At 36.0% G+C, this 18,753-nt stretch overlaps 1 protein-coding gene across 1 annotated transcript in view; it reads left to right on the plus strand.

Moving 5' to 3' along the window:
* Positions 1–619: 619 nt before the first annotated feature.
* The window catches only part of LOC108543964 (transmembrane protease serine 11B-like), an 18,717-nt gene continuing 583 nt past the window's right edge, over positions 620–18,753 (plus strand). The window contains 11 exon segments of the mRNA XM_017894846.1: positions 620–788; positions 4,267–4,382; positions 10,151–10,266; positions 10,346–10,413; positions 11,794–11,954; positions 13,665–13,703; positions 14,701–14,767; positions 14,769–14,876; positions 16,646–16,905; positions 17,258–17,400; positions 18,080–18,278. Coding sequence (XP_017750335.1) covers positions 781–788; positions 4,267–4,382; positions 10,151–10,266; positions 10,346–10,413; positions 11,794–11,954; positions 13,665–13,703; positions 14,701–14,767; positions 14,769–14,876; positions 16,646–16,905; positions 17,258–17,400; positions 18,080–18,241 — 1,248 coding nt within the window. The 5' untranslated portion in view covers positions 620–780 and the 3' untranslated portion in view covers positions 18,242–18,278.

The raw sequence follows: 18,753 nt of genomic DNA on the forward strand, positions 1-18,753 counted from the left end.
TAAATAGGTGAACATAACTGGCTAATATCCAGTATAATAATACATTAATATCCAGATCATACAAGGAACTGACAAACAACTATAAGAAAAAAAGATTGACAACCCATTTTGTTTTTCCTTACCATCTGCTGCCTGTTGACAAAAAGCTAAACGTATGAACAAGATTCTCAGAAGTGAAAATCCAAATTCCCTCAAAATATGTGAAATGATTATTCTCACAGGTAATTAAGGAAAAGCAAATGCAAACCACAATGGAATAGAATTTCATCTGCATGAGAATGATGGCAATATTTGTCATATTAAAATTGACATATTGTAGAAAGACATTTATCAGAAACTTTTAACTAGTTATAGTTAGTTTCAATTGAGAACGGACAAGGTAGTATAATGGAATTGGTAAAATACAGAGTTAGGATTACCCCTATATACTTCAAAGTTGTTTCTTGGTTGTACATCTTAGGTGACCAAACTGGACTGTAATTTTTTTCTAAATCGCCAAGTCAAGGAAATTTGTCATTCTTGGGGTGACTCCTATCTTAAAACTATAGAAATGTGACTGTCATTAACACTAGTCAGACAAGTTTCATCTTAGTTGTTCGCTACATCTTTCCCAGCCCATAAAAACCAAGCTGCAACACTGGATGTAGCACATAAGTTAAAAGCTACATCAGAAGGTTCTAACTTTTATCATCACTGTTACCAGCATCGTCATTGTTATCGTTATCTTCACCATCATCATTACCACCATTATACCTGACACTGCCACAACATCAGAACATCATGTACAGGTAAAGGGGATTCCATTGGGGAGAGTAAGTCTGCAAAGTTTAGCAAGTTGCCATTAAGTGTGTTCTAGTTTTTTGTTAATTGATTGCTTTTTATAATTCAGTTTTTATTTCTGGACACTGTCAAGAAACAAGCTATTATCTGAGGTCTACAGGCCCTTTGACATCTCTGGGAAAGTTTTCAAAAGTTAAAAAGAAAAATAATAATTCAGGAAAATTTCTTTTATAATCACTCATAAAGACACTACCATTTTTGTTCTCTAGTAATGTAATTGAAATCAAATTTTCTAATATTAAAAGGTTTTCTTAGAAATAATGAAAATATGAATGCCATTATAGATTTTGGACTAATGTACTTTCCAATATAGATTTTGAATTAGCAACCAGCAAACTGCAGGTTCTCAAAACTTCATACATTTTCAAATGACTTCCTTTTGTAGACTCTCTTTTATTCAAAGTTCCAGGAGAAAGTGAAGATACAGGCCATTACCCATTTGATCATTACACTTCTCTGCTCCTTATGCACAATTCTCACCCTAATGATTTCAAGTTTTCTATGGAAAAGATTTATTTTATAGAATTTGAAGAATTTTGCACCACAATTGTGCTTTAACACATTTCATTATATGAGATAATTCAGGTGCATCTAATTCAAATGGTCTATAAATGAAGTTCTAATAAATGAAAACTATATATTTTTTAATGCTTTGCTGTTTAACTCCTAAAGCAATGCCCAAAAGTGGTTAAAAGGAAATCTAACCTAGGAAGTGATATTTGGCATGGACTGTAAGGGTACAATTACAACAAGACTGATGTTTTTAAATTGTAAGTAATGTACTTACCATCATTTTGATTAACATGATTATTGCAAGTTGATTAAGGCAAATGGTTATGCCACAATGGCAATGAGCTTTCTTTTATTCTTTTCCCCTGTGATGGAGCTGGGTTCAAGCGATTCTTGTGCCTCAGCCTCCCGAGTAGCTGGGGTTACAGGTGCTCGCCACCACGCCCAGCCAATTTTTGTATTTTTTGGTAGAAATAGGGTTTCACCATGTTGGCCAGGCTAGTCTCAAACCCCTGACCTCAAGTGATGCTCCTGCCTCGGCCTCCCAAAGTGCTGAGATTACAGGTATGAGTCACTGTGCACAGCCAGCAATGAACTCTTACTTGAAGTAGATTCATTCTAAAAGTGAGGCAATCATAGTTTAATTAAGTACATGAAGTTGGTAAATTCATTGATGATTAATTTTTAACCTATTTTCTTTGTTAAATGAGGGATTCATCTTGTAATACAAATGCCTACCTTTAGAAAAAACTGTTGCTAAAATTAATTTGGTAAATTAGAGTAAATTATTTCATGAATGGACTTTTTTCGATATTTAGAACACAATTTTAAAAGTGTAGCTATTATTCAAAATAATAATAAATTCCTAGAGGCTACATTTATTAGAGGAAGGGTTGAGTTAATCACAAACTCACTGTATTTTAGATATAAAATAATGTTTTAAATTATTTTTGAGAAGAGAAAGCCATGTGGGGGGAAAAAGTCATATCAGAACTATAGTCAATAATATGTACTCTTCAGAAATTTTCAGAGCATCCAAAACGGGTTTTAGAGAAAATGTCTTTTAAGCTGGATAAAGCAGTGATTATTCTGAAACCATTTCAGAACTTAGAATAATTATTTAGGCTATCTAATGTTTAGTCTCTTAGACTAATATGCATGTCTCAGAAAGCCTGAGCTACTAGACTGTTATAACTAGCTAATCCAAAACAAATTTAAGACCTTACTGTCACAGTGCACTTTTATATAGCCATTAAAAGAAACATGTTATCAAATATTAATAAAGTTATATAAATACTGTATTAAAAATGCTATGCCTGAGTAGGCTTTTTTCTCTGAGGCTGATATTAAACAACAGAATTCTGGTATGAAAAACTACATGAAATGTGTCTGAAAGAAGGAGTTTCTTTGAAGAGCTTTGACAAGTAATGTTGGTTCTGCGAAACACTAATTAACAAGTCATCAAAAGAGACAAAGAGGTATAAGGAAGAGGTAGGATTAAGCATGTAGAACAGAGTGAAGAGGAAACAAGTTTAGGTGGAGTTGCACAGTTGTATAAGGTAATGCTAAAAAAACAGAAACAAAAATGTATCTACCTAAAAGTCAGTTGGTCCTGGATGGGAATGAGAATGAAAAGTTTCACATGTTCACAGGAAATATGTAATTCACCAAATATGTGTTTCCTGATTACAAACTCTTCTGTTTTGCAAGGTTTATTTAGAATGATACAGAATAGAGCTTGAAGAAGCAGCTGAGAATGTTTTGAATTTGAAATCATGAATGTTTATGTTACAGCCCTTCCTCCAATGGACAATTATATAACATAATCTCTCAAGATATGAAAAATAACTAGGGTTCAAACCTCATGTAGATTAAGCTTAGTGTGGCCATACAATGTAATTGTAACCATACACTGCTTTATCTGTATGATGCCGAACCACCATATTTTCTAATTCTCTTTCATCTAATTGATTGGCTTTGATGATAAAACAACTAACTGATCTATTAATTTATATTATGCAAGTAATTTACATTTGTTGTAGAAAATTATAGAAAATAGGCCAGGGGTGGTGGCTCATGCTTGTAATTCCAACACTTTGGGAGGCCAAGATGGGTAGATCGCTTGAGCTCAGCAGTTTGAGACTAGCCTGGGCAACATGGTGAGACCACCGACTCTATTAAAAAGACACAAAAAAATAGCTGGGTAGGGTGGTGCACCCCTGTGGTTCTAGATACTCAGGAGGCTGAGGTGGGAGGATCACTTGAACCCAGTGGGGCAGAGGTTTCAGTGAGCTGAGATTGTACTACTGCACTCCAGCGTGGGTGACAGAGTGAGGCTCTGTCTCAAAAAAGAAAAAAAAAGAAAGAAAGAAAGAAAGAAAATAAAAAAAAGAAAAATTAGAAAATATAGTTAAGTTAAAAGTAAACAAAAAGTCTATAATTTTATTACATAGAGATTACTGCAGTTGACATCATGGTGTTTCCATCTGCATTTATCAAACCTATAATTAAAACTTGTTATATTATGTATTTAATTGTGTCTATAAGTCTTTGTATGTCCCTGTGCATGATATGGCTGTAGTTTACAAAAATACAATCAGACTACAACTAATGTTTTGTAACCTGCTTCAGTATTTTAAAAAAGCAAGTCAATTTCTCTTCGGCAACATGAGGACAGAAATCAAGTCTATTTTGCTTATTGATATATTTCCAGTAGCTAACCTTGGCTCAGTAATGATTTGTTAAGTGAATGAGCATTATGGTCTATCCTCTTTGAGGCCTTTGAGGTTTCTAGGTTTTCAAGTAGCATAAAGGACTAATGTATAAATTACAATTCATGTACTATGAGTTGAAGGAGAGGCAGGTAGATTTTGATTGTTATTATCTGATTTGAACCAATTTTTTCCTCTTTCATAGGCACGGCATATCTTCCCAAAGATCTTGGTCACTGTGGACTATGATCTTTACTTTTCTTGGAGTGGCAGCAATCTTGGGAGTAACTATTGGTCTTCTTGTTCATTTTCTGGCAGTTGGTCAGTATAGATTATTTTCAATTTTCATCCTTGCTATAAATCTTTTAGTTTTAAAAATTGAAAAAAAAATGAACATTAAATTTCTTCTTGGGAGTTTTCTTATTTACTTACTATTTCATTTCAACACAGTTTATTATAACACAGAAGTTTATAAAATTTTTTGAATCAGAGGCCTCCTTGTAAATTATATCACCAACTATGGGGGTATGAGCAAGACAAATGTTCAATGATTTGATGTCAATATTCATTGTCATTAAAGGAGCTTGTAGTAGGCTTGTAGTTGAATTGTTACATCCTATAGTAAATACATCTCACACTTTAGAGATTCCTTCTCTTCTTGGCTCAATTCTGCTATTGGTTATTAAGATATGATGAATAAGTAGCAATGAAAAATCTACAAATCTACAAATAACTCTTTTAATAGTAGATAGTCAAGCATGGTTGAATGGCTAAATGTTTGCACAAACATGGTTTTAGTTTTAAAACTTTTATTAACAGTATACTCACAAAGCTTAGTTTCCAATTTATTTTACCTTTCTGAAAATAAGTCCTTAAACTTGTGTAGTTATTTAATGTTTAAAAATAAACTTAACATCCATTGTTCCACTTTATCTTCCCAATAATCCTGTGAGCTAGAGATGATAGATTTTACTACTATCCTTATTTTCACATACAGTACACTGGGGCTCAGGAAAGTAAAGTGACTTGCTTGATATCACAAGCTTTTAAGTAGCATAGCTTGCTTAAAAGCTTAATATTAATATACTTAATAGTTTAAGTAGTTATACTACTGTATCATAATTTTCTGAGCTTTTATCTCTGAAATATGTAATCCTATACAATAATGCAATGTCGACAAATTTTGGCTGACTTAACAAAAATGACATTTTTTCTTTCAACCTGGCTTATTTTCCTTTGTTTCTCCTCAGTCCTCTTAAGAATTGTCTTTCAGAAGGGTAATGGGTGCTCAGTCTCCTGTCTGCCATATCAATCTGTATCTTTCTGTCCTCTCTTTCCCTCTACTCATTAAAAGATAACATTCTTCACAAAATTTCCTTAAGGACAGCGCTCTGAGTTTTCAAAATCAAGCCCTTGTGAATAAATCCAGTTTTTCAATATACACTTTGCATCTTAACAGGTCCCCTTTCCTGGGGAAGCAGTGTCTTAATAGAAAGGAGTGATGCAAAGGGGAACTACAGCACCCTGGCTGGAGCAGGAGGTGCATGGGACGAGAATTCACCCTTGAATGCCCCTATGTGGTCAACCACGTACTATTTCAGATACAAGGCTAGAGTAGCTTAAATTGCTTACAGTTGAATTACTTGAACTGCAGTCCTTGTGAAGTAAAAATGGACACAAACTCTGTGGTAAAGGTTGTTTGAAGTCAGTTTGAAAGATGGGTTGTTGCTCTAGGACTCTGGCTTAGGAACGAATATAATATTTGTTAATATTGAGAACAACTTAAGCTGGATAACAGATACTGTAATCTTTCATTTAAGTGGTATGAAATTAGCTGATTGGCAGCTATTGTAATCCCTCATTTAAGTAGTATGAAACTACTAGTAAGTAGTTTCCCTGTCTAAATACATCTATTATTTCTCAATCAATTTTTTTTAAACTTTTGAGTTTCCACTTTTTCGATTAACTCAGAAATAAGTATTTCACAAAGATCATTATTCTAGAATGACTTTGGTTCATCTCTTTCTCAACAGCTTTACTTAACAATGCTATTTCCAAAAGATTATATACACATGTATAACCAATTTCATAATTCTTCAGATAGTTTATCTAATAGTTCCAAACCCTACCTTCTTCTCAGAATCAGCTGTTGAGTGCTTTTGAAGTAGTGTTTATTCCCTAGGGCCTACCCTTAGATTAGCTCATTCAGCTGGACCAGGGCAGGACCTACCCATGCATGCTTTGGGAAAGTCTGTAGTGATTCTGATACATAGGTGGTGTTACTATCTATTAGTATAAGACAGTGTTTTAGAGAGGTAATAAAATAATGTCTATCTTAAGAAAAAAGACTTTATAAACTTTGAAATGGAGGGCAGTTTACCATGACAGATTACTGTTTCTGTGTCTGTAAAACTGAAAATCACTGACCACAGTATAGAATATAGAATAGACTTCCATTCAGTTTATCTAAATAATTATATTAGCTCAATCTGCCATATCAAAATCCACAGATTGGCTAGGTAAAACAACAGACATTTTTTCACAATCCTGGAGACTGGACTTTTAAGACCAATATGCTGGTTGGTTTCCGAGGAGACCTCTTTTCTGGCTTGCAAATAGCTGGATTCTTACTGTACCTTCCTGTGGACTTTCCTCTGTGTGTATTTTGGGAGATGGCATGAAGTGAGTGAGTGAGAAAGAGAGAGAGAGAGCATGCACGTGAGAGAGATGTGGTCCTTCTTTTCTTATAAGGTGACTAGTCCTATTGGATTCATGTCTCAACCTTATGACGTCATTTAACCATAATTCCCCCTTAAAGATCATGTCTCCAAATACAGTTACATTGGTGTTTAGGGCTTCAACATACGAATTTTGGAGAGGATACAATTCAATCCATAATAATAATCAAGTGAAAATTAATTATAAAATGGCACCTTGAACTGATAGAATTCTCCAGTAAAACCATAACTGGAATCAGAAATCTAAACATAATGGTTTCTTGGAATCTGGGCATGATATATGAGACTTTTGACAAATTAATCTAACTACTTGTAAATACCCTGGTTCAGCATTCTGGGTCTAACACAAGGTTAGCAGATTCTAATTATTTACTTTAGTTCATTTGGTGACAAACTTCACAGATGAAAATGATAAAATACTGGAAAGAAGAGGGTCTTAGAGTTTATTGTAATTTAGTTTTTGTTTGTTTTTTTTTGTTGTTGTTGTTGTTTTTTGGAGATGGAGTCTCACTCTGTTGCCAAGACTGGAATGCAGTGACATGATCTCAGCTAACTGCAACCTCCACCTCCCAGATTCAAGCAATTCTCCTGCCTCAGCCTCCCAAGTAGCTGGGACTATAGGCATGCACCAACACTCCCAGTTAATTTTTCTTTTCTTTTTTTTCTTTTTTAGTAGAGATGGGGTTTCACCATGTTGGCTAGGCTGGTCTTGAACTCCTGACCTCAAGTAATCCTTCTGCCTCCGCCTCCAAAGTTCTGGGATTACAGTCGTGAGCCACCGCACCAGGCTGCAATTTAGTTTTTGTGATTAATAAAGAAAATCCCAGCGGGTTAAATACACCAAGACAGCACAGCAGATTTGTGATGGGGCTGGAACTAGCTCCTCTAGCTTCATATGCATTTGTCTTTTCAGGAAACTTCTCAGACAGACTTTGGCATTGGGGCTTTTGTATGTACTGGTTACCATAAGGAAGAATATAGGAATCTATGGAAATATAGGAAACCAGTTTTTATTTTATTTTATTTTAAAGTTATTTCTAACTTATAGGGTAACAAATTATTTCAGCTCAGGAGATCATACTTTTCAGTCACTTAGCGACTACATGGTGTATGGTAAAGGTGGATCAAAAGCACAAGTGCTCTCAAAATACAGGAATGGCTAATTACTTAAACAAAACAGGTACTGTTTCATATTAGTTCCTGTTTTTTTTGAGATGGGGGTCTCACTCTGTCACCAAGTCCGGAGTGCAGTGGTGCAATCACAGCTCACTGTAGCCTTGAACTCCTGGGCTCAAGCAATTCTCCCACTTCAGCTTCCTCAGTAGCTTGACTACAGGCATGTGCCACCATGCCCGTAAATATTTAAAATTTTTTATGGAGACAGGGTCTCACTATGTTTCCCAGGCTGGTCTTGAACTCCTGGACTCAAGCAATCTTCCCACCTCGACTTCAAAAAGTGCTAGGACTATAGGTATAATCCACCGCATCTGGGCAGTTCCTATTTTTAAAAGATTTGTCCTGTTTTAAATTGTGGTGACCTAATGTACCAGGTGAAACAGTTTATATTTGGGGAAAAGAAAAGATGGAGATATGAGACCTTGTGACACACAGCAAGCACCACCCATCATAAGCTGTAGAGAAATAAAAGGGCACCATGCTTTTACACTGTTGGCGGGAGAGTAAATTAGTTCAACCATTGTGGAAGACAGTGAGGTGATTCGTCAAGAATCTAGAACCAGAAATACCATTTGACCCAGCAATGCCATTATTGGGTATATACCCAAAGGATTATAAATCATTCTACTATAAAGACACATGCACCCTTATGTTTATTGCAGCACTGTTCACAATAGCAAAGACTTGGAACCAACCCAAATGCCCATCAATGATAGACTGGATAAAGAAAATATGGCACGTATACACCATGGAGTACTAGTCAGCCACAAAAAGGATGAGTCCATATCCTTTGCAGGGACATGGATGAAGCTGGAAACCATCATTCTCAGCAAACTAACACAGGAACAGAAAATCAAACACCGCATGTTCTCACTCATAAGTGGGAATTGAACAATGAAAACACATGGACACAGGGAGGAGAACATCAGACACCGGGGCCTGTCGGGAGGTGGGAGTCTAAGGGAGGGAAAGCATTAGGATAAATACCTAATGTAGGTGACAGGTTGATGGGCGCAGCAAACCACCATGGCACGTGTAAACCTATGTGACAAATCTGTACGTTCTGACATGTATCCCAGAACTTAAAGTATAATAATAATAATAATAATGAACAGAAAATCAAACACCGCATGTTCTCACTCATAAGTGGGAATTGAACAATGAAAACACATGGACACAGGGAGGAGAACATCAGACACCGGGGCCTGTCGGGAGGTGGGAGTCTAAGGGAGGGAAAGCATTAGGATAAATACCTAATGTAGGTGACAGGTTGATGGGCGCAGCAAACCACCATGGCACGTGTAAACCTATGTGACAAATCTGTACGTTCTGACATGTATCCCAGAACTTAAAGTATAATAATAATAATAATAATAATAATAATAATAATATAATAATGGCACCATGGAGTCCTCCAGGAATAACATCAAGGAATAGAAATCAGGCCAGCAGGCAAAGGGCATGCAAAAGGGTGCAAGACAGTGTATATCATCTAGAAAGTGAAGGATGACTGATGCTTGTATGTTTCCTGTATTAAAATTGCTTAGAAAGATTAATTGAGTAATTGCTAGGCTGAGTTTAGACTATACATGTAAAAGATGTTTTTTTTGTTTTTTTTTTTATTATACTTTAAGTTCTAGGGTACATGTGCATAACGTGCAGGTTTGTTACATATGTATACTTATGCCATGTTGGTGTGCTGCACCCATCAACTCGTCAGCACCCATCAATTCTAGTGCATACTCAGGTGGATTGTTAGTGATTGTGGGCATTGCTGTTTTGAGAAGGGTGCTGAGGGTGTTTCTGGACTTGGCAGGACAGTAATGTCTATTATCACATAAAGGGAAACGGGGGGTCATTGAATGAATGATATGGAGTTGCCATTTTTGGAATAAACTATTGTTCACTCTTCTCCTTTTATTTTTCTCCCTCCCTTGGATTATTTCTAAACTTGGGTTGAATGTTGAGGCAGAGGTATAAATGGTTAAGGCAGAGGTATAAATGGTTAAGGCAGAGGTATAAATGTTGAGGCAGAGGTATAAATGGCTGAGGCAGAGGTATAAATGGATTATTTCTAAAGCTGGGTTGAATGTTGAGGCAGAAGTATAAATTGCTTTAAAGTCACTTTCCACTTTAAAATTCTTTGAGGTTTTTTTTTTTTTCTTAATTTTGCAGAGAAGACTTACTATTATCAAGGTGATTTTCATATTTCTGGAGTCACATACAATGACAATTGTGAAAACACAGCTTCACAAGCCAGCACAAATCTAAGCAAAGATATTGAGACTAAGGTAAATCAGAGATTTTTAAAGTTAATTTTATTATAAATTTGATTGAAATATATATGGTGACTCTTTTTTCTCTTGTCAGATGTTAAATGTATTTCAAAATTCCAGTATATATAAGGAATATATCAAATCTGAGGTCATCAAACTTCTGTAAGTACAAGTTCATTCAAGATTTTATGAAAGGAAAGTAGGTGATATATCATACAACCTTGATTTTAGATAACAATAACACCAAAAAACAAACACAAAGAAAAACAGAAACAAAGGAAAGGAAAGAAAGGGAGCAATGAAGGAAACAGAAAAAAGAAAAAGAAAAAGAAAGATCAAGTTCTCCATGAATGAAAGTATCACTGTATCTAGCAAATTTCTGTTCCAGGCAAGAGTCGTTACATACAAATCTTTAATCTTCATACCTGCAAAAGAATTATAAGGTTATTGGTGGTGGTCAGCCCTAATTGACTGTTATGATGAAAGATAATTATAACTCCATGGAAAACAAATAATTCAACTGGTTTGTTTTTAGCCCATACCTTCCCTAAAAACATCCTATTTAGTTTCCTTAATGATTATCATTCTTGCAATGGCTGTGGAACAAAGACAATATTTTAAGATAACATTTGTCTAGACATACATATCAAGGATGCCTGAAGATAGTGGTGGTAGGGAAGGATGCAGGGAGGAGGGTATGGTGTATGGGGGAAGAGTAATGAGGGTAGAGCTCACTTGTAATTGGTTATTGCTAATATCTATTCTGGGGAATTCTGAACTCTCAAAACAAAACAAACAAAAAATCCAGCTGACCTAACCAACCTACTTGTCTACAGACAAACAAAAACCTTCAAAGACCCTATAGTTGATTATGATTATTTGAAAGTGAAATTATGAATTTTTTTAAAAAAATTCTGATTGATATGGTTTGGTTTGAAAGTCTTCCAAAATGAAGTAATCTCTTTTCCTGATTAATAAAAATAGTGTACTGAATATATAATTGAGATGTTCTTCATGCTTTAGAATTCTCTTTCTGAGTTTTCTCATTGCATAGATCTGTTGGGGGCAGACTGGTTATGTATAAAAAAACCATGGGAAGAGGTTTAGCACTGGCTTCTAAATATATGCTGGAAATTGTGTTTTGAACACTTCCCTGCCCTACCTTTACTTTCTCATTGATCTCTTTCTCTAAAATGAAGTTGTTAGAGAAATTCTGTATGAGAGCACTGGTTTTTATTGTATTATAGTAAGACTTCATGCCAATCATTTCTTGGCCAGTATTCCGTTTCCTGTATGTGTTTGAAATATTCCGATTTTAGTTTGTGGTCTATATTTTCTTCCTTGAATAGTATGTCTGAACTAGACGTACTAGAAGATTTTTTAGGTATCTTTGCATTTTATACATGTTTAGATAGTATCTGTATATTTTTCTTTAATATATGTAAAGAAAATGTGATAATTAAAATGTGTGAAATTTAATGTGTTCACAAAACCTCTGAAAGATCAAGAAACAGTACATTAAAAAATTTCTCTTGTTTCTAGGCCTAATGCCAATGGTTCAAATGTACAGTTACAGCTGAAATTCAAGTTTCCTCCAGCAGAGAGAGTTAGCATGAGGACTAAAATCAAGGCTATATTACATCAGATGTTGAAAAACAACATGGCATCCTGGAACGCAGTTCCCGCTTCCATTAAACTCAAGGGTATTTGGCTTATTTCCATTATTTTCTATGACATAGGTTTTTTTCTGGATTATTTTTTTAAAAAGTACTAAAAAGTGAACTAAGAGTTTTAGTAATTTGGGAAAAAAAAATATGCGTACCTAACTCCGTCACCCCTAGCAATGACTTGGTAGTGGAAAGGGCAGTGCCAAGGAATCATTGTCTCAAGAATGATAGGAATGAGGGTTACATTGCAAGCATGGATGTAAGTTTGGAAGGGTTTGGCTATTATGCATGGGAAAGGGGGTGAAGGGTTCTAACTGAAGTATCTTTTTTTTTTTTTTGAGATGGAGTCTTGCTCTGTTGCCCAGGCTGGAGTGCAATGGCACCATCTCGGCTCACTGCAACCTCTGCCTCCCAGGTTCAAGCAATTCTCTGCCTCAGTCTGGGACTACAGGTGTCCGCCACCATGCCTGGCTAATTTTTTTGTATTTTTGGTAGAGAGGGTGTTTTATCATGTTAGTCAGGCTGGTCTCAATCTCTTGACCTTGTGATCCGCCAGCCTCGGCCTCCCAGAGTGCTGGGATTACAGGCGTGAGCCACGGAGCCCAGGCAAAGTATTTTTCTTTTCTTCTCCCTACTTTTGTCAGGATCTCATGACAGAAAGCAGATTTAGGGCTTTCTTGGTCTTTCAGTAAGGAAACTGCAGGAGTAAGAACAATGTTGGGGATGGGAGTTCTTACCGATTCTTGTGAGAAAACTGGAGTAATACCACTTTTAAAGAAAAAAAAAAACTGTCTGGAAAATTCCCTAGAAAATAAGGGAAGAAAATGATAAGATTTTGCCTCCTTACAGAAAGTGAAGTTTGTACAGATCGTGAAGGTTCTGCAAAGGTCTTGAAACTGTTACTTGGATTGCTAAAAGGCCAGCTAGGTGATAAGCATGTGGTTTCAGTGTCCAGTTTCATGGTTCTTGCAGCCAGACTATTAATCCTAACGTCCTTGAGGACTTGAAAGGCCAGCAACATCTGCCAGTTACTGCTCCTTTGCCACACGATAAAGATCCCGTTACCAGTGAACCACTAGTAAGAAGTGAACCTGAGGTATAACTTTTCAAAAGAGCAATACAATTTTTCTGTGAGTAGCTTTTGGGAAAGAGGGATACATTGTTTACTCTCTTTCTGTGTCCCATATAGTCAGCATTTTCTGGTGTTTCCTTAGTTTCCTCCTCTTCTCCTTCTCTCTGAAGTCTTTTACCAATAGGACAAAGATTTAAATTTAAGTTCTCAAAATTTCATGATTCATTCTTAGTAAGGAGATTTCCCTAAAAAGCAGGATAGGCCCAATGAAGTATAATTTTAATTGGGACATTTTTCCTTAAAATATACATAATTCTCAGCATTTCAGAGTAAAGAGAATTATCATGGGGAAGAAATCCCTGCCATGATCTCTTAAAAATATTTGTAAGGGTGCCAGCTTCTTACAGCACTGAATATTTTACTTCGATAATCATAAAACTGATTTTGTTTTTTATTCCTTTTCTCTTTTCCTAGGCTACCTAGCAGAGAGATGGAGAGATGGCTATAATATAACAAATAAGAGTCAGAGGGGCTGAAAATACCTGAACTATTCCAAATAGTTAAATGTTGGACAATATTGGGTTAGGAAAGTTAGCATTTATGTTCTTAGGTTGAAGTCAATTGCTTGGTGGTATTTGGTCAATTTTATATTTTGTTTTGTTTTTCACTTTCAGAAATCAGCAAGGCTGCTTCTGAAATGCTTACCAACAATTGTAAGTTAAGGACTTTTTTTATTATAAATTTGATGAACTCACAGGTATTTTCTCATTATTTTTCTATTAAAAATATTTGAAATATATCATGTGGAAATCCCATAACACACTTTCCGAATTACTGGATATACCAGATATTGACTTAGAATTTCTCTTTGAAAAACATTTGTCTATTAATTTTAACATTTATTTAAACATATATAAAAAGTTAAATAAGAATTGATTCCAAGTAATAAAATTGTGAGTGAAAAGTATCATATTTAAATATGTTAAAATGAGAAAGACTGAAGGAAATGACAATTTAGCATAAGAAGAAAATATAAAACCTGGCTATATAAAATATATTTATTAAAGATAAAAACAGTTCTGCATCTTAAACATTATTATTATGTTTTGCTTTAGAGGTGGGATGTTGCTATGTTGTGTGGGCTGGAGTGCAATTCACAGGTGCAATTATAGTGGACTACAGCCTGGAACTCTTGGGCTCAAGTAATCCTCCTGCCTCAGCCTCCCAAGTAGCTGGGCCTAATGGGAGCACATCACTGTCCGGTTACATCTTTTAAATACATTCTCTTTAGAGTATCATGTTGTCCACAAGATACATTCATGCATTCATTCACTCCATGGATATTCATGGAGTGTCTTTTGTTCACATGGTGTCTTACAGACAGCAGTGCATATACTATGCAAGATGTAGACACCAATGAAGCAAAGTCTCCACCTTCAAGAATCTGCTTAGAGACAAGAGTTATAACACATAGACACAACAAAAGATAGTGGTTGAAAGATGTTTGAGACTGGAAAAGAGGGTAAGTAAGAACCATTCAAACCAAGATAGAATACAGAACCAACACAGGAATATCTTGTAGGAAAGAAACATCATCAATTAGAAGATGTTGAATAATCACTGAAGGGTTTCAAGTAATTTTTAATGATATGTTTTTTATAATGCATAATCAATGATACCTGCTCTTGTGTAAATTAATCCTTTCTCTAGGTTGTGGGAGACAACTAGCCAACAATATCATAACTGACAACAGAATTGTGAATGGAAAAGTGCCCTGTTGGGGCATGGCCATGGCAGGCCAGCATGCAATGGAAAGGCCATCACTACTGTGGAGCCTCTCTGATCAGCAGCAGGTGGCTATTATCTGCAGCTCACTGCTTTGTTAAGTAAGTTTAAACATTTGACTAAATGAAGGATACTGGGTGCAAAACTATTTTGAATAGTATGTAGGGGTTAACTTAACGTGTCAGGGTTCACCAAGACCATATGAAATTTACAATCACATAGAACATTTACGATCACCTGCATAATTAAAGAGCAGGAAAAGCGTTTAAATTAGGGAAAGGAGAGAAAAGTGAATGGAAATATTAACATTTTCCAAATAGGTACCTTGGCCTGACATTAAGTGCTTTACTTAACATCATTTCATTTAATCACAACATTCAAATCTGTATGGAAGGTATAGTTTAAACTATATGAAGACGAGGAAACCAAGGCTCACTCAGGAAAGGTGACAAATCTTGGCTAAGATCACTCAGTTCTTTTGTTTGTTTGTTTGTTTGTTTGTTTGTTTTTTGAGATGTAGTCTCACTCTGTTGCCCAGGCTGGAGTGCAATGGCGCGATCTCAGCTCACTGCAACCTTTGCCTCCTGGGTTCAAATGATTCTCCTGTCTCAGCCTCCCGAGTAACTGGGATTACAGGCACGCATCACTGTGTCCAGCTAATTCTTGTTATTTTTAGTAGAGATGGGGTTTTACCATGTTAGTCGGACTGGTCTTTTTTGTTTTGTTTTGTTTTGTTTTTGTTTTGTTTTGTTTTTTTTTTTCAGTCAGACTGGTCTTGAACTCCTGACCTCGGGTGACCCGCCCGCCTCGTCCTCCCAAATTGCTGGGATTATAGGCATGAGCCGCCATGCCCAGCCTAGCTCTTAAACAATAGAAATTGAATGTGAATTCAAGTATGTCTGACTCCAGTTACTAGGTGCTTCCTTGTCTTGCCACCCAGAAATTTATAATCTAGTTGAAAAAATTTAAATGTCGTATATTAAAAGTACAAGGCTGCATAGTGTTGTAAACATGACATGTATTACAAAGATAGTAAGTACTATGGAAATTTGAAGAAGAAAGACAGCATATCCATCTGATGTAAAATTTAACCTGGACCCAAAAATTGAGTATATCCAAAGGAAGATAAATTGTTCTATGAAAAAGACATATGCACTTGTATGTACACCACAGCTGTATTTACAACAGCAAAAACATTAATTCAACCTAGATGTCCAGCAATGGTGAACTGGATAAAGAAAATATGGGTAATATATACCATGGAATACTATGCAGACATAAAAAAGAATAAAATCATGGACTTTGCAGGAACATGGATGCAGTTGCAGGCTATTATCCTAACTAAATGAATTAACGCTGGAACAGAAAATTAAATACCACAGTTCTCCCTTATAAGTGAGAGCTAAACATTGAGTACATATGGATACAAGGAAGGTAACAATAGACATTAGGGCCTACTTGAGGGTGGTAGAAGGGTGAGGGTCAAAAAAGTAGCTATTGAAACCGAGGGTATGTGGCAATAAGACTAATTTTGGGCCCCATCCACTTATGGGATTGAGGATGCTCATGTGATTCCTGACCAAATTAAATGTTCAGAAACTGTATGGAACTGAAGAAGCAGGGGAAAATACCAGTGACTCTACTTGAAAGGATCTGCAGAAAAGCTGACAAGTCAGAGTCCTCAGCATTATTTTTATGTGACTGCAACATTTACAACAGCTCCATGTCAAAGATATTTTTCCAAATAGAATTTTAGTGGGTTATAGTGTTGTTTGGAAACCTCACGCCTTAAATTTGTGAGATAATCACCACTACGAACACTGTTGTGACCCAGAAACCAAGTGTATTCTAATTACATTGTGTCCTCTAGGAAAAATAATTCAAAATATTGGACTGTCAACTTTGGAATTGTAGTAAATAAACCATATATGACACGGAAAGTCCAAAACATTATTTTTCATGAAAATTATAGCAGTCCTGGGCTTCATGATGATATTGCCCTTGTGCAGCTTGCTGAAGAAGTTTCTTTTACAAAGTACATTCGCAAGATTTGTCTTCCTGAAGCCAAAATGAAGCTCTCAGAAAATGACAGTGTTGTCGTTACAGGATGGGGAACACTTTACATGAATGGTAAGTTTTTTTTTATAAAATCATAATAGCTGCATGGGAATAACTATTTAATCAATCAATCATCCCCTCATGACATTAATCAATCAGTAAATGTACTGAAAAGAAAACCAAGTGGTAGGACAAAAAGCATGATGTCAAATTGTCTTCACTTCCTAAAACAACTCTAGGAATAGGAATTGGAAAAATTGAAATTATGTTAGGCAGCCAACAATTACAAACACCTGAAAGAGACTAATCTAACCTGGGACTGGCCTGACTCTTGGTGACCAAGAGAATCTGCTTTTTGCTATAGATATTCTTTGTCCCAGCAAAATCTAAGATCTGCATAATATGCAGTACTTATTGCTTTTAGGCTCATTTCCAGTGATACTTCAAGAAGCCTTTTTGAAGATTATTGACAACAAAATTTGCAATGCCCCATATGCATACTCTGGTTTTGTGACTGATACAATGTTATGTGCTGGATTTATGTCAGGAGAAGCTGATGCATGTCAGGTATGTCTAGTTACATTAACCAATTGTTTTCTCCCAAACAGTTAATCAAATGGAAGTTTTTATCCACATAAAATATTTTTTTTGTGTTAATGATATTGACATAGTAGCTTTGTATTTCAATACACTAAAATCTATTAATGTTAATCCCATGTATGTACCAGACACTAGCCTACATGCTAGGGATGTGGAGGTGAACACACTCCTGCCCTTGTGAAGTTTCCAATCTAGGAGTTCATACAAAGAATAATACTTAGAAGAAGTTTGCAAGATGAATTTTGTCCTACTTTCTGGGCAACCTACAGACCTAGAATGTTGTCTTCTCTTTATCCAGAGATGCATCAGGAGTCTGGGCATGTGCCTATGCTACTCGTTCCTCAGAGGCTTCATCATAGAGACTTAAGCTCAGTGCAAGCAGCTAAGTCACCTTCTCCATATTCAAGCTGCACTCATTATATAAGTCAAACTCTGGTTTGCTCAAGTCAACATTTGGCAGTTTTAGGCCATATACTCTGGTTTGTAGCTGTCTTGCGTTTAAAAAAAAATCCTAAGGGTTTCAGAGTTCTAAGCCCAAAGAGAGTGAATTGGTTTCAGTGCCCAGGAGGTATTGATAACTCCATAGGAGAGGTAAAAGGAAATTTTTTGTTAAGACAAGAAACATTTTTTTCTTTTCTTCTTCTAGAATGATTCTGGTGGACCACTAGCTTACCCTGATTCCAGAAATATCTGGCATCTTGTTGGAATAGTAAGCTGGGGTGATGGATGTGGTAAAAAGAATAAGCCAGGTGTCTATACTCGAGTGACTTCTTATCACAATTGGATTATATCCAAGACTGGACTCTGAAAGAAAAGGAATTATACAAAGGAACATAAAGACAACTGCAGGCCATCCTTATTTATCTGTGGCTTCGGGATATTTTTATTTTGATTGTTGGTAAACTAACTGTTTTATTTATATAAAAATATAAACGTCTTCATTAATATTTTGTTATATCTAAAACACTGTCCTTGCATTTATTAATCTTTTAAATTAATGTAAGAGATAGGAAGAGGCTGTGTGTAGTGCCTTATGCCTATGATCCTAGCACTTTGGGAGGCCAAGAGAGGTGGATTGCTTGAGCCCAGTAGTTTGAGGGCAGCCTGGGAAACATGACTAAATCCGTGTTCAAAACAATACAAAAATTAGCTAGGCATGGTGGCGTGCACCTGTAGTCCCAGCTATTCAGGAGGCTGAAGTGGGAGGATTGCTTGAGCCCAGCAGGTCGAGGCTGTGATGATTTGTGATTGCGCCACCACTGCACTCCAGCCTGGGCAACAGAGTGAGATCCTGTCTCACAAAAAAAAAAAAAAAAAAAA

The sequence above is a fragment of the Rhinopithecus bieti genome, unplaced genomic scaffold (assembly GCF_001698545.2).
Source record: "Rhinopithecus bieti isolate Rb0 unplaced genomic scaffold, ASM169854v2 scaffold_25807, whole genome shotgun sequence".
Classification (NCBI taxonomy): domain Eukaryota; kingdom Metazoa; phylum Chordata; class Mammalia; order Primates; family Cercopithecidae; genus Rhinopithecus; species Rhinopithecus bieti.